The sequence below is a fragment of the Bubalus kerabau genome, chromosome 16, assembly GCF_029407905.1.
Source record: "Bubalus kerabau isolate K-KA32 ecotype Philippines breed swamp buffalo chromosome 16, PCC_UOA_SB_1v2, whole genome shotgun sequence".
Classification (NCBI taxonomy): Eukaryota; Metazoa; Chordata; class Mammalia; order Artiodactyla; family Bovidae; genus Bubalus; species Bubalus kerabau.
Genome location: NC_073639.1, coordinates 4,600,211 through 4,617,120, shown reverse-complemented (window position 1 = coordinate 4,617,120; position 16,910 = coordinate 4,600,211). Strand labels below are relative to the sequence as shown.

The 16,910-nt window shown below is 39.0% G+C and overlaps 2 protein-coding genes across 6 annotated transcripts in view; both read right to left on the bottom strand.

The window, feature by feature from the left end:
* KLHL2 (kelch like family member 2) overlaps positions 1 to 16,910 on the bottom strand; it is a 164,558-nt gene that overhangs the window by 41,047 nt on the left and 106,601 nt on the right. The gene's annotated exons all lie outside the window — the stretch shown is intronic.
* On the bottom strand, positions 13,949 to 14,254 carry LOC129630389 (60S ribosomal protein L30-like). Its single transcript, XM_055550987.1, has one exon. The coding sequence runs from the start codon at positions 14,252 to 14,254 to the stop codon at positions 13,997 to 13,999; it is 258 nt and encodes an 85-aa protein (XP_055406962.1). The 3' UTR covers positions 13,949 to 13,996.

Sequence of the window (16,910 nt, the reverse complement as noted above, 5' to 3'; positions counted from 1 at the left end):
GGTGGTAGATGATTAGATGGTTAGATAGCATCATGGGCTCAATGGACATGAATTTGAGCAAGTTTTGAACTGTGGTGTTGGAGAAGATTCTTGAGAGTCCCATGGACTACAAGGAGATAGAAACAGTCCATCCTAAAGGAGATCAGTCCTGGGTGTTCATTGGAGGGACTGATGTTGAAGGTGCAACTCTTAATACTTTGGCCACCAGATGTGGAGAGCTGACTCATTTGAAAATATCCTGATGCTGGGAAAGATTGAGGGCAGGAGAAGGGGACGACAGAGGATGAGATGGTTGGATGGCATCACCGACACAATGGACATGGATTTGGGTGGACTCTGGGAGTTGGTGATGGACAGGGAGGCCTAGCATGCTGCGGTTCATGGGGTCGCAAAGAGTCGGACATGACTGAGTGACTGAACTGAACTGAACTCTATTTGACAGTATCAATCTTCAAATGTTCTGCTGTATTAATTGGCAGGCAGCATGACAGAACTCTTTGTGTAATACACCATATGTGCCCAGAAACACTAGAATACTGGTGTAGTCACTGAAAGGCACTCTGGGACACTTTAAATGTCTTTGATTACAAAAGTTTGTCCTGTGAAAAATATTTTTAATTTAATGTCATCTAATGTGAGGATTTACTGATCTTTCCCACTAAACCTGAAGATTCCACTTACCTACCTACAGCAATTTACACAATTTGTCTTGCCTGATCATCCCACAGGCCAACAAGACTTGGGGATATCCTAGGGCCACTATCCCTGACACAATCTTCACTAAACTGTTTCCAAAACAGCTTATACTTGACATTGCCAACAATCTGCTACTTTATATATTCTGAAGCCTTGGTCTCCAGTTCCTATCGGGATTTTTTGTTGTTCCTCATTTGTGCTTTGAAGTCTTTTTTTTTTTTTTTTAATATTTGTTTATTTTTGGCTGTGTTAGGTCTTTGTTCCTGTGCAGGCTTTTCTCTAGTTGCAAGGAGGGCCGCTCTCTAGTTGCAGTCCACAGACTTCTCATGGTCGGGCTCTAGGGTGTGTGGGCTTCAGTAGTTATGGCTCCTGTGCTCTAGAGCACAGACTCAATAGCTGTGACACACAGGCTTAGATCTCCGAAGCATAGGATCTTCCTGCACTAGGGATTGAACATGTGTCTCCTGCACTGACAGGTGAATTCTTAATCACTGAGGTGCCAGGGAATCTCCATATTGTTTCTTATCAGGCCATGTTTGCTCTGGATGATCCTACCAACCTTAAAAGTTTAACCAATTTATTCAGTATCAAGCTAAAAACATTGAAAGCATCCATTCTTTATGATGTGATGGTATTAATAAGGACTTCAGCTGAAAGTGAAGCTCCAATACATCAGCCATCTGATGCGAAGAACCGATTCATTGGAAAAGACCCCAATGCTGGTAAAGATTGAAGGCAGGAGGAGAAAGGGATGACAGAGGACAAGATGTTGGATGGCATCACCAACTCAAAGGACATGAGTTTGAGTAAGCTTAAGGAGATGGTGAGGGACACGGAAACCTGGTGTGCTGCAGTCCATAGAGTCGCAAAGAGTTGGACACGACTGAACAACTACAAATGTACTATTGGAGTTGGTTGAGTAGTATTTTGCTGAGGATTTTTACATCTATGTTCATCAGTGATTTTGGTCTGTAATTCTTTTTTTGTGTGTGTAATATCTTTGTCTGGTTTTGGTTTCAGGTGCCCTCACAGGATGACTTTAGAAGCGTTCCTTCCTCTGCAATTTTCTGGAACAGCTTGAGAAAGACAGGTGTTAACTCTTCTCTAAGTGTTTTATAGAATTCACCTATAAAGCCATATGGTCCTGGACTTTTGTTTTCTAGAAGTTTTAAAAATACTGATTCAATGTCATTACTTGTAATTGACCTGTTCATATCTTCTATTTTTCCCTTGTTCAGTCTTGAGAGATTATACTTTTATAAGAACGTCCGCATTTCTTCTAGGTTGTCCACTGTATTGTCATATAGTTCCTTGAGGTAGCCTCATAATGATTTTTTTCCATTTCTGTGGTGCTGGTTGTAACTTCTCCTTTTTCATGTCTGATTTCATTGATCTGGGTCCTTTCTCTTTTTTTCTTGATGAGTCTGGCTAAAGATTTATCAGTTTTGTTTGCTTTTTCAAAGAACCAGCTTTAGTTTCATTGATCTTGTCTATTTTTTTCCTTTAGCCTCTATTTTATTTATTTCTGCTCTAAACTTTATGATTTCTTTCCTTCTACTAACTTTGGATTTTGTCTGTTTTTCTTTTTCTAGTTCCTTTAGGTGTAAGATTGGGTTGCTTATTTGAAACTTTTCTTGTTTCTTGGGGTAAGATTGTATTGCTATAAACTTTCCTTTAGAATTGCTTTTGCTGTTTCCCACAGGTCCTGGATCACTGTGTGTTCATTTTCATTTGTCTTCAGATATATTTTCTTAAATTTCATCTTTGATTTCTTCACTGATCCATTGATTGTTCAGCAGCTTACCATTTAGCCTCCATATGTTTGCATTTTTTAGTTTTTTCCCCTGTAGTTAACTTCTAATATCATAGTATTGAGGTCAGAAAAGATAAGGAGATAAAAGATCTGTACTTGGAAAACTATAAGACACAGATGAAATAAATGAAAGGCAACACAAACAGATGAAAGATATGCCATGATCATGAATTGGAAGAATAGTGCTAAAATGACCATACTACACAAGGCAATCCACAGATTCAATGTAATCCCTATCAAAACAAAAGGGAATTTTTCACAGAACTAGAATAAATAATTTTAAATTTTCTATAGAAACACAAAAGACCCCCAAATAGCCAAAACCATCTTGAGAAAGAAGAACAGAGCTCGAAGAATAATGTTCCCTGGTTTCAGACTACACTACAAAGCTATAGCAATTAAAATGGTATGCTAATGGCACAACAACACATAGAGATCAATGGAACAGAAGAGAGAGCACAGAAACCCACACATTGATGGTCAATTAATCTATGACAGAGGCAGGAATAAACAATGGAGAAAAGACAGTCTCTTCAATAAGTGGTTCTGGGAAAATTAGACAGCTACATGTAAAAGAATACACTCTCTAATACCACATACAAAAATAAACTCAAAATAGATTAAAGATCTAAATGTAAGAAACGACACTATAAAACTACTAAAACAAAATAGGCAGATTACTCTTTGACATAAATGGCAGCAATATTTCTTTTTTGATCTGTCTCCTAAAGCAAAGGAAGCAAAAGCAAAAACAAAAGGGACGTAATTAAACTTGAAAGCCTCTGGACAGCAAATGAGGCCATCAACAAACTAAAAAACAACCTTCTGAGTAGGAGAAAACATTTGCAAATAATATGATCAATAAGGGGTTAATATCCAACATATATAAACAGTTGATACAAGTCAACATCAAAAAGACAAATCCAATTAAAAATGGGCAGAAAAACTGAAAATTTTTCCAAAGAAGACATACAGATGGCCAATAAACACATTAAAAATACCCAGCAGTGCTAATCATCAGGAAATGCAAATCAAAACCACAATGAAGTATCAGCTCACACTAGTCAGAAAGACTATCATTAAAAAAGAACACAAATAACAAATGTTGCCAAGGATGTAGAGATAAAGGAATCCTTGCTCACTGTTGGTGGAATGTAAATTGTGTATTGGTGCAGCCACTGTGAAAAACAGTATGGAGGTTTTGCAAAAAATTAAAAAGAGAACTACCATATGACCTAGCAATTCTGCTCCTGGGTAAATATCAAAAAAAAAAAACAAACAAAAAACAAACCTCAAGAACACTCATTTGAAAAGATCCGTGCACCCCAATGTTCAAGAGTGCATTATTTACAATTGCCAAGGTATGGAAGTGACCTAAGTGTCCATCAACAGATGAATGGATGAAGATGTGCGGTGTGTGAATATATATCTATATATTTGTATGTATACACACACACACACAATGGAATTTACTCAGTCATAAAAAAGAATGAAAATTTTCCATCTGCAGCAAAATGAATAGACCTGAAAGGCATTATGCTTAGTAAAGTAAGTCAGAGGAAGATAAATTTTGTATGATATCACTTATATGTGGAATCTAAAACATACAACGAACTAGTGAATAAAACAAAAAGCAACAGACTCACAGATTTAGAGAACAAACTAGTGGTTATCAGAGGGGAGAGAGAACGGGGGAAGGGTAGGGAGAAAAAGGTTATTATATAAAATCATTTGTGGGAAACTTTTTGTATGTGTGTGTGAATGTGCACATGTGTGTTACTTACAGTTTTATTTTATTACAGCAAAAGGATAGCGATTAACATCAGCCAAAGGAAAAAGCATATAAGGAAGAGTCCAGAAAACTAAATTCAGAGCTTCCAGTTGTCTTTTTCATAGAATCAAGACAGCATGATTCTCCTGGTAATGATATGTGAAAAAAGCATCAACTGTTGCCAAACAGGAAACCCAACCAAGCCTTGGTGTCAAGAGCCTTAAATATCTTGCATGCATAGTTGCCTGATCATCAGGGCTGATTTGACCACCTCAGCTTTCAATCCTGAGGAAATCAAGCTGCAGGGCTGAAAGCCCACACCCTTCATTAAGTTGTGGGTGTGGCTCTGAGGCCCCAGGTAAAATCACATATTTACTATCTGACTATCTAATTACATAATTACTATCACAAGGCCCTGGAATAAACGAAGACATTCCTATCAGCATAACATTCCAATGGTCTAGAGATTACCTCCTAGAAACTGAGGCAAAGAAGAGATATTTCTCTGCCTGAGGTTCGAATCTTTACTGCACAGGCTGTACCTGGCCTTTACCCAAGGCTCTTTCAGAGCAAAATATATTTGTCTGGGAATCTACTTTCAGTATAGCATTTATATGACATAACAACAGTAAAAAACAAGCCCATCTTATAAAGCCATTACATACATTTTTGTATTTTTATACCAACTTCTTTGATCTACCTCTATTTGTACTTCATAATAAACTTAGCTGATGGTTAGCTGAATCAGTTTTCCCTCAAACTACTCATTTGCCATCACTTTATTTCTCTTGGCTCACTGTTGAACATTATGGATTGTTCCTGTGAACTGAACTGTGTCCCCCCCAAATTTATATTTTGAAGCCCTAACCCTCAATATAGTTGTATTTGGAGATAGATCCTTCAAGGAGGTAATTAAATTTAAATGAGGTAACAAGAGAGCCTTAAATGAATAGGACTGGTGTCGCTATAAAAAGAGGGACATGCACAGAGAAAATGCTACGTGAGGACACAGTGAGAAGCCGGCTATCTATAAGCTGGGATGAGAGGTCTCACCAGAAACCAACCCTACTGGAAGCTTGATCTTTGACTCCTAGTCTACAGAACTATGAGGAAGAAAATTTCTATTGCTTAAGTCACCCAGTCTATGGTATTTTGTTGTGGAAGGAAAACTTCTGAAAACTATAAAGCATGACAGAATTTAAAGAATCTTTCATTAATTAAAAATAAATACTTTTAAAATTTGTATGGAAACACAAAACACACCAAATAGCCAAAGTAACCTTGAGAAAGAAAACTAAAGCTGGAGGAATTAGGCTCCCCACACAAGCTCTACACAAACAAGATGAAAAGGCAATCCTCAGAATGGGAGAAAATATTCGCAAAGAAAGCAACAAACAAAGGATTAATCTTTAAAATATACAAACAGCTCATGGAGCTCAACATCAAAAAAGATAATCATCTCAGTCAAAGAATGGGCAGAAGACCTAAATAGACATCCCTCCAAAGAAGACTTACAGATAACCAACAAACATATGAAAAGATGCTCAACATCATTAATTATAAGAGAAATGCAAATCAAAACTACAATGAGGTATCACCTCACATGAATCAGAATGGCCATCATCAAAAAGTCTACAAACAATAAATGGTGTAGAGGGTGTAGAGAAAAGGGAATGCTCTTACACCACTGGTGGGAAGGCAAACTGATACAGCTACTGTGGAGAACAGTATGGAGGTTCCTTAAAAAACTGAACATAGAACTACCCTATGACCCAACCATCCAACTAATGGGTATATACCCCAAGAAAATAATAATTCAAAAGGTCACATGTACCCCAATCACTGCAGCACTATTTACAATAGCCAAGAAATGGAAGTAACCTAAGTGTCCAACGACAGACGAATGGATAAAGACAATGTGGTACATAAACACAATGGACTATTACTCAGCCACCAAAGGAATGAAATAGGGTCATTTGTAGAGACATAAACGGGCTTAGAGTCTATTATACAGAGTGAAGTAAGTCAGAAAAAGAATAACAAATATCATATATTAATGGATATATATTCCCTGGTGGCTCAGACAGTAAAGAATCTGCCTGCAATGTGGAAGACCCGGGTTCAGTCCCTGGGTGAGGAAGATCCCCTGGAGAAGGGAATGGCAACCCACTCCAGTATTCTTGACTGGAGAATCCCTTGGACAGAGGAGCCTGGTGGGCTATAGCCCATGGGGCCGCAGTCAGACACAGCTGAGCAACTAACATTTTCACATAGAATCTAGAAAAATGGTATAGATGAACCTATTTCCAAGACAGGAATAGAGACACAGACCTAGAGAAATGACATGTGGCTAGGGGAGGAAGGATAGAGTAGGAAAAATTGGGAGGCTGGGATTGACATATACACATCACCATATGTAAAGAGTGAGTGGGCAGCTGCTATAAAGCACAGAGAGCTCCACCTGGTGCTCTGTAAGGACCTGGGAGGGGTGAGTCAGGGAGTGGGAGGTTCAAGAGGAAAGGGATAAATGTAAACATACAGCTGGTTTACTTCATTGTAAAGAAGAAACTAACACAACATTATAAAGGAATCGTATTCCAATAATTTTTAATATCTACAAAAAAAGCAGTATGTGAGCCTATTATATTATTTTCAAAAGCATATAACATGTCTCTTTACTTCTTTGCAACCCTTGCACTATAAGAAAAAAATTTTTTGTGAAAAACAGTTTGGTGATTCAAGCTTCTGACAAAGTACGACTGGAAACTGAGAACAGAGGAGGGAATTAATTATTACTCAGTTAATGAGAAAGTATTAATGAATGGCCAAGAGAACACATACAGCACATCTAAATAATGTACTAATAAACTCTTCTCTAAACTACATTAGGGTGTGCTTTAATCTACTACCTTTACTGTGTGTGTGTGTGTGTGTGTGTGTGTGTGTGTGTATAAAGTGGCTTCAGTCATGTTCAACTCTTTGCAACCCTGCCAGGCTCCTCTGTCCATGGGATTCTTCAGGCAAGAATACTGGAGTGGATTGCCATGCCCTCCTCCAGGGGATCTTCAAGACCCAGGGATTGAACCTGAGTCTCTTGACATCTCCTGCATTGGCAAGCAGGTTCTTTACCACTATCTCCACCGTCATTCGCAAAGCTTATGCTGAAGATGATAGTTCCACTGTTGCCATGAAACCATCCTTCTTTTTGATTGTGCGTTAGGACAACTATATATAGAGTAGTATTATCACATGCAAAAGATGTGCAGAAAAATGGCACATCTGTCCAGGTGCACAGACATATGCATACCACAATGGGTTCAATAGCCTTTTCCAAGGAATATTCCTGACCCAGGGATTGAACCTGGGTCTCCTGCATTGCAGGCAGATTCTTTACCATCTGAGCCCTGTTAGCCAGCCACACTTCGCCACAATTCAGTTTTATGCCTCAAAATGCTTTAGAGTAAGAAGAATCAAGAGTAGTTTGTTTTAAAGTACCTATAACCAATTATCTTGAACTAAAGTAAAGCAAGCCTTGTCATTTGAATAGAAAAGTTTAATTCTGTATCTGGTGAAGAAAAAAAAACAAAAAACCTTGTCACACTTGAAAGAGAAAAAGCAGCTTTACAAAGTTGTTACAAGAACATATAAAATCCAAACCACACTTATAAAGGGAGTCTCCTGGCCATCTCAAAAGGAAGAGCTTTGGGTGAGATGATCACAAATGTTACTCAGCTAATGCTGAGAGCTAATTGTTAGGTAGGCTGATAAAGAGTCTGGGGCCCTCAAGGAGGTAGGGGTCCAGGGCTCTCAAGATGGATAAATGGCAAAATGTTTTTATTTTTTTTTCCTACATTGCTTTCCCTTAATCACATGAGATGTGTTTTTCTTAAACTCTAAATTGTAGTGACAACAATCTTTAAGACTAACTTTCTTTAAGACCAGAGTGATAATTACACAACAAAACAACTCATCTTAAACTATGTAACAGAAAATTGAATTAAAGATTTTACTAAGCATGGCCCTGCCCATCAGAACAGTTTCCCCCTCAGTCAGTCTCTCCCACCCTGAAGCTTCTTCCATAAGCCTCTTATCCTTCTCCATCAGAAAGACTGAAAACCACAATCACACAAAACTAACCAATCTAATCACATGGTCCACAGCCTTGTCTAACTCAATGAAACTATGAGCCATGCCATGTAGGGCCACCCAAGACAGATGGGTCATGGTGGAGAGTTCTAACAAAATGTGGTCCACTGGAAAAGGGAATGGCAAAGCACTTCAGTATTCTTGCCTTGAGAACAACATGAACAGTATGAAAAGGCAAAAAGATAGGACACTGAAAGATGAACTCCCCAGGTCGGTAGGTGCCCAATATGGTACTGAAGATCAGTGGAGAAATAACTCCAGAAAGAATGAAGAGACAGAGCCAGAGCAAAAACAACACCCTGTTGTGGATGTGACTGGTGATGGAAGCAAGCTCCAATGCTGTAAAGAGAAATATTGCATAGGAACCTGTAATGTTAGGTCCACGAATCAAGGCAAATTGCAAGTGCTCAAACAGGAGATGGTAAGAATGAACATTGACATTTTAGGAATCAGTGAACTAAAATGGACTGGAATGGGTGACTTTAGCTCAGTTCAGTTCAGTCGCTCAGTCGTGTCCGACTCTTTGCACCCCATGAATTGCAGCATGCCAGGCCTCCCTGTCCATCACCAACTCCCGGAATTCACCCAAACTCATAATCATCGAGTCGGTGATGCCATCCAGCCATCTCATCCTCTGTCGTCCCCTTCGCCTCCTGCCCCCAATCCCTGACAGCATCAGAGTCTTTTCCAATGAGTCAACTCTTCGCATGAGGTAGCCAAAGTACAGGAGTTTCAGCTTTAGCATAATTCCTTCCAAAGAACACCCAGGACTGATCTCCTTTAGAATGGACTGGTTGGATCTCCTTGCAGTCCAAGGGACTCTCAAGAGTCTTCTCCAACACCATAGTTCAAAAGCACCAATTCTTCGGCACTCAGCCTTCTTCACAGTCCAACTCTCACATCCATACATGACCACAGGAAAAACCATAGCCTTGACTAGACAAACCTTTGTTGGCAAAGTAATGTCTCTGCTTTTTAATATGCTATCTAGGTTGGTCATAACTTTCCTTCCAAAGAGCAAGCGTCTTTTAATTTCCTGGCTGCAGTCACCATCTGTGGTGATTTTGGAGCCCAAAAAAATAAAGTCTGACACTGTTTCTACTGTTTCCCCATCTATTTCCCATGAAGTGATGGGACCAGATGCCATGATCTTCAGACGACCATTATATCTACTACTTTGGGCAAGAATCCCTTAGAAGAAATGCAGTAGCCATCACAGTCAACAAAAGAGTCCAAAATGCAGTATTTGGATGCAATCTCAAAAACGGAATGATCTTTATTCATTTCCAAGGCAAACCATTCAATATCATGGTAATCCAAGCCTATGCCCTGACCAGTAATGCTGAAGAAGCTGAAGTAGAATGGTTCTATGAAGACCTACAAGACCTTTTAGTACTAACATCCAAAAAAGATGTCCTCTTCATTATAGGGGACTGGAATGCAAAAGTAGGAAGTCAAGAAACACCTGGAGTAACCAGTAAATTTGGCCTTGGAGTACAGAATGAAGAAGGGCAAAGGCTAATAGAGTTTTGCCAAGAGAATGCACTGGTCGTAGCAAACACCCTCTTCCAAAAACATAAGAGACGACTCTACACATGGACGTCACCAGATGGTAAACACTGAAATCAGACTGATTATATTCTTTGTAGCCAAAGATGGAGAAACTCTATTCAGTCAGCAAAAACAAGACCAGAAGCTGACTGTGGCTCAGAACATGAACTTCTTATTGCCAAATTCAGACTTAAATTGAAGAAAGTAGGGAAAACCACTAGACCATTCAGGTATGACATGAATAAAATCCCTTATGATTATACAGTGGAAGTGAGAAATGGATTTAAGGCACTAGATCTGATAGACAGAGTACCTGAAGAACTATGGACGAAGGTTCATGATATTGTACAGGAGACAAGGATCAAGACTGCCCTCAAGAAAAAGAAATGCAAAAAAAAAAAAAAAAAAAAAGGCTGTCTGAGGAGGTCATACAAATAGCTGTCAAATGAAGAAAAGTGAAAAGCAAAGGAGAAAAGGAAAGATATAGCCATCTGAATGCAGAGTTCCAAAGAATAGCAAGGAGAGATAAGAAAGCTTTCCTCAGTGATCAATGCAAAGAAATAGAGGAAAACAATAGAAAGGGAAAGACTAGAGATCTCTTCAAGAAAATCAGAGATACCAAGGGAACATTTGATGCAAAGATGGGTTCAATAAAGGACAGAAATGGTATGGACTTAACAGAAGCAGAAGATATTAAAAGGTGGCAAGAATACACAGAACTATACAAAAAAGATCATCATGATCCAGATGATCACGATGGTGTGATCACTCACTTAGAGCCAGACATCCTGGAATGTGAAGTTAAGTGGGCCTTAGGAAGCATCATTACGAACAAAGCTAGTGGAGGTGATGGCTTTCCAGTTTAGCTATTTCAAATCCTAAAAGATGATGCTGTCAAAGCATTGCACTCAATATGCCAGCAAATTTGGAAAACACAGCCATGGCCACGAGACTGGAAAAGGTCAGTTTTCATTCCAATCCCAAAGAAAGGCAATACCAAAGAATGCTCAAACTACCACACAATTGCACGCATCTCACACACTAGTAAAGTAATGCTCAAAATTCTCCAAGCAGGCTTCAGCAATACGTGAACCGTGAACATCCAGATGCTCAAGCCTGTTTTAGAAAAGGCAGAGGAACCAGAGATCAAATTGCCAACATCCACTGGATCATCGAAAAAGGAAGAGTTCCAGAAAAATATCTATTTCTGCTTTATTGACTATGCCAAAGCCTTTGAAAGTGTGGATCACAGTAAACTATGGAAAATTCTGAAAGAGATGGGAATACCAGAGCACCTGACTTGCCTTTTGAAATCTGTATATAGGTCAGGAAGCAACAATTAGAACTGGACATGAAACAACAGACTGGTTCCAAATAGGGAAAGGAGTCTGTCAAGACTGTATATTGTCACCCTGCTTATTTAACTTATATGCAGAGTACATCATGAGAAACGCTGGGCTGGATGAAGCACAAGCTGGAATCAAGATTTCTGTGAAAAATATCAATAACCTCAGATATGCAGATGACACCACCCTTATGGCAGAAAGTGAAGAACTACAGATCCTCTTGATGAAAGTGAAAGAGGAGAGTGATAAAGTTGGCTGACAGCTCAACATTCTCATGGCATCTGGTCCTATCACTTCATGGCAAACAGATGGGGAAACAGTGGAAACAGTGGCAGACTTTATTTTTGGGGGCTCCAAAATCATTGCAGATGGTAACTGCAGCCAAGATATTAAAAGACACTTACTTCCTGGAAGGAAAGTTTTGACCAACCTGCTGCTAAGTTGCTTCAGTCGTGTCCGGCTCTGTGCAACCCCATGGACTGCAGCCTACCAGGCTCCTCTGCCCATGGGATTTTCCAGGCATGACCAACCTAGACAGCATATTAAAAAGTAGAGACCTTACTTTGCCAACAAATGTCTGTCTAGTCAAGGCTATGGTTTTTCCAGTAGTCATGTATGGATGTGAGAGTTGGACTATAAAGAAAGCTGAGCACTGAAAAATTGATGCTTTTGAACTGTGGTGCTGGAGAAGACTCTTGAGAGTCCTTTGGACTGCAAGGAGATCCAACCAGTTCATCCTAAAGGAGATCAGTCCTGAATATTCACTGGAAGGACTGATGGCTGAAGCTGAAACTCCAATACTTTGGCCACCTGATGCAAAGAGCTGACTCTTTTGAAGAGACCCTGATGCCGGGAAAGATTGAAGGGGGGAGAAGAAGGGGACAACAGAGGATGAGATGGTTGCATGGCATCACTGACTCAATGGACATGAGTTTGAGTGGACTCCGGGAGTTGGGTGATGGACAGGGAGGCCTGGCGTGCTGCAATCCCTAGGGTGGCAAAGAGTGGGACAGGACTGAGGGACTGAACTGAACTGAAACTACGTAACAATGTATCCTGCTGGAGGACTTGTTTCTCCTTCAGAAGAACCTTCTGACTAATCCTGTTATCTTAAAATGTATATTGTGGGAGTGGGTCCTATTGTTAGTTCTAATCTTGTTAACTTAAGATGTATGCTATGGGAGTGGGTCTGTGAAAGTACATAAGGCCTTGATAAGACTAGTTAGTGGGCCACTCTCTGTCCCCCTTCTCATGTCTATGTCAGAAGCCTTCTCTGTCCCTTTTTGTATTTTAATAAACTGCTACATAAAAGCTCTTGAGTGATCAAGCCTGGGCCCTGGTCCTGAAGCTAAATCTTCTTCAGAAATCACAAATCTGACATCATTCACTGTAAGTTATCAGTGCTAGACAATAACAATACAGCAAGCCATTTCTCCAATATATATATATTTTTTTAAAAATAATATGGTTTCCTAACAATACCTTTAATGAATGAATAAAATCTTGCAATATGTTTCTAAAACATTGAAATAACATAAGCCTGGCATGACTGACAGTAGCAGTTCTAAATTTAACGATTCCTATATGCATATTCAAATTTCTAGGCACCAAAAGCAACTGAAAACATGTTTGGGTAGAAATATGTTCAAAGGAACTCTGTAGGAAGAAAGGCAAGAAAATGGTTAGGGCTAACTATTTGTTATTTTATATTCTTTATACAAGTCAGTAGTTGTCTCAGCTGCTTAGCTTCTATTGTCAAATGCTCTAATATTACCACTACTGTAAATCAAAATGATATATGAACATTTCTTCTCTGGCCTCAAGCTACAAAACCATAAAGACCAAAACTAAAAACAAATAGAAAAACAAAATAAATCCCTACTATGAACCAGGGTACTATTTCATACTGCTGGTAGGAACATAAATTAGTACAGGCTCTACAGACAGCTTCCCTGGTGGCTCAGACAGTAAAGCGTCTGCCTGAAATGCGCGAGACGCGGGTTCGATCCCTGGGTCAGGAAGATCCCCTGGAGAAGGAAATGGCAATCCACTCCAGTATTCTTGCCTGGAGAATTCCATGGACAGAGAAACCCGGATGCATGCTACAGTCCATGGGTTGCACACAGTCAGACACGACTGAACGACTTTACTTCACTACAGACAGCAATAATGAAATCTCATTCTACAAACACACTTGACTAATTATGAAATAACATATTCCAAGTTTTTCACTGTAACATTGTTTTTAACAACTGCAAAAGAGTTCATTGGTTGGCACTGATTAAAAATAGTAAAATTACACAATGGAATATTCTTCATCTATAAAAAAAGCATAGGAAAGCTCATGCTATGAAAAGAGCTTTAGGAAATATTGCCAACTTGAGGTAGGGAAATGGTACTGAACAGAGTATAGAGTATATCAGCTAAGAAAGCGGAAGGATAACATTATAGATTAAATACATTGGAAAACTGTAAAAAGAACTAACAAAACCAGTAACCTACAGAGGAGGGCATACCTAAGGAGGAGGGAAATAGAGGGCAGATGTGGAAACATTTTTTCAATGGATAGCTTTGTACACTGTATTAAAAAAAAAAAAAAATCTCCAGCCAGGTAAAGAAAAATTGTACACAATTTATTTTTCACCAGTCTGTTCTGGCATGCTTCCAATGATATCAGTCACCTGGATCAATAACAGTCAGTGTACATACTCTGTGGTAATTTCCACATGCTGTGCCCAATTCAATACTATTACCACTGCAGTAATGGACACCAGTTTTGGCCAACATAGCATAGTACTCTATTTCAGATTTCCTCAAGGCTGGGCAATTGCTGGCAAGGATGACCAGTTTTGCTTTGCCTTGTCTGAACATTTTCAGAGTAGGCTTGTACCCAACTACATACATTCCACTTTTCATAACCAATTGGAGCATAGTGTTGATTGACTCCAGTGACTTTTACATCTTCTTTGTGGCCACCATCTTTCCATCTTAGGAGCAGGAAGCCTCCAACCAAGAGCAGCCGCCAAGAATGGCCAGGGTGCAAGAAAGGTGTGTGCTTTATTGTTATATGAACCATGTACATAGATTATCTAACCTCCCTCATCCCCACAAAACAAAACATAAAATTCAAAAACTAATACTAGTAATTACCTCTACAAGGGGATGGGGGTGAAGGTGATGACAGACAAGGGTGACAGCAGTGGGATTGCTAGATCATATGGTAGTTCTACCTTTAATTTTTTAAGGAACCTCCATAGTGTACTCTTCAATGTACAGCTTTCAATACCCTTGTGTATATTGCCAAATGATCTTTGATAAGGATACCAAGACCACTGAAAGAAGAAACAACAGTTTCTTCAAAAATAGTGTTGGGAAAAACTGGATACTCACATGCAAAAGAAAGAGGGTGGCCTCTAATCTTATAAAATACCCCCAAATTAATTGAAAATGGATTAAGTTCCTAAACCTAAAGATCCCAAACTATAAAACTCTAAAACAGAACACAGGGGAAAAGCTTATGATGTTTAATTTAGCAATTTTTTCTTAGATATGACAACAAAAGAACAGGAAACCAAAACAAAACTAGACAAATGGGACTATATTGAACATAAAAATGTTGTGCATCAAGACACAATAATCAGCATACAAAAGCAACCTACTGGAATGGGAAAAAATACTTGCAGATCATACATCTGATTAGGTGTAATATATTAAAAATATAAAAATAACTCCTACAACTAAACAGCAAAAAAAACCCCAAAAATCTGATTAAAAATAGGCAGAGGATTTGCACAGACGTTTTTGCAAAGAAGATATACAAATGGCGAACAAGCACAGGAAAAGATGCTCAACGTCATTAATCATCAGAAAATGTAAATCAAAGCCACAATGAGATATCACCTGACAACTGTTAGAATGACTACTATCAAAAAGACAAGTACTGATGAAGACGTGGAGAAAAGGGAACCCTCCTGCACTGCGGATGGAAATGGTAAACTGGTGCAGTCACTGTGGAAAACACTATGGAGGTTCCTTAAAATATTAACAATAGAACTACCATATGATCTAGCAACCCCCCTGCTGGTATATATTTGAAGGAAATGAAATCACTACTTGAAGAGATATCTATATTGTCATGTTCACTGCAGTGTTATTCACAATAGCAAACATATTGTTGTTGCTCAGTCGTGTCCAACTCTTTGAAACCCCATGCCATGGATTGTAGTACGCAATCCTTACCTATCCTGTCTCCCAGTTTGCTCAAACTCATGTCCATCAAGTCGGTGATGCCGTCCAACCAGTTCATCCTCTATTGTCCCCTTCTCCTCCTACCCTCAATCTTTCCCAACATCAGGATCTTTTCCAATGAGTTGACTCATCGCATCAAGTAGCTAAAGTACTGGAGCTTCAGCTTCAGCATCAGTCTCCCAATAAATATGGAAACAACCCAAGAGTCCATTAGCAAATGAATGAAAAAGGATATGATAGACACACACACACACACACACACACACATTACTTATAAAGAAAGAAGAAAACTGTGCCATTTGTAACAACTTGGATGGACCTTGAGGGCATCATGCTAAGTGAAATAAGTCACATGAAGACAAATATCACTTATATGTGAAAGCTAAAACATTCAAAGCAATATAAACACAGTAGATTGGAGCAGTTACCAGGGCTTGGAGGGGTTAGGTCAAAGGGGACAGTCTTCTAGCTAGAAGGTGAATAAGTTCTGGGGATCTAACATATAGAATGGTGATTACCATTAACAATAAGACATTACACAGTTGAAAGCTGCTAACAGAACAAATCTCATGTACTCAAAAAGTCAACAGTAATTTTGTTTTGTTACTGGATTGTATGAGATCATCATATATTTTAGATATCAATCCCTTACAGATACATGATTTGCAAATACTTCCTCCTACCTTGTAGGTTGCCTTTTCATTTTGCTGATTGTTCCTGTTGTTGTGCAGAAGCTTTTTGGTTTTTATAAAGTCCTATGTAGTAATTTTTGCTTTTTTTTGGCCATATCTGAAAAATTGCTATCAACACCAATGTGTTTCACAAAAACTCTCTGTTTTCATCTAGGAGCTTTATGGTTTCAGGTCTTATGTATAAGTCTCTAACCTATTTAAGTTAATTTCCTTAAGTGATGTAAGATAGGGGTCCAATTTTTTCTTTTAAGTATCCAATTCTTCCAACACCATTTACTGAAGACATGTGACATCCCTCATTGAATATTCTCACCTTCCTTGCCAAATACTGCTTGGCTATATATGAGAGGGTTATTGCCACATGCTCGATTCTGTTCCATTGGTCCACATGTCTATATTTATGTCACTATCACCCTGTTAAGAGTGCCGCACTCAATATGCCAGCAAATTTGGAAAACTCAGCAGTGGCCACAGGACTGGAAAATGTCAGTTTTCATTCCAATCCCAAAGAAAGGCAATGCCAAAGAATGTTCAAACAACCGCACAATTGCACTCATTTCATGTGCCAGCAAAGAAATGCTCAAAATTATCCAAGCTAGGCTTCAAGAGTACCTGAACTGAGAACTTCCAGATTTTCGAGCTGGTTT

What these genes read in the sequence shown, in the direction of transcription:
- LOC129630389 (XM_055550987.1), bottom strand. Translation starts at nt 14,254, where the DNA reads ATGCTCCAATTGGTTATGAAAAGTGGAATGTATGTAGTTGGGTACAAG.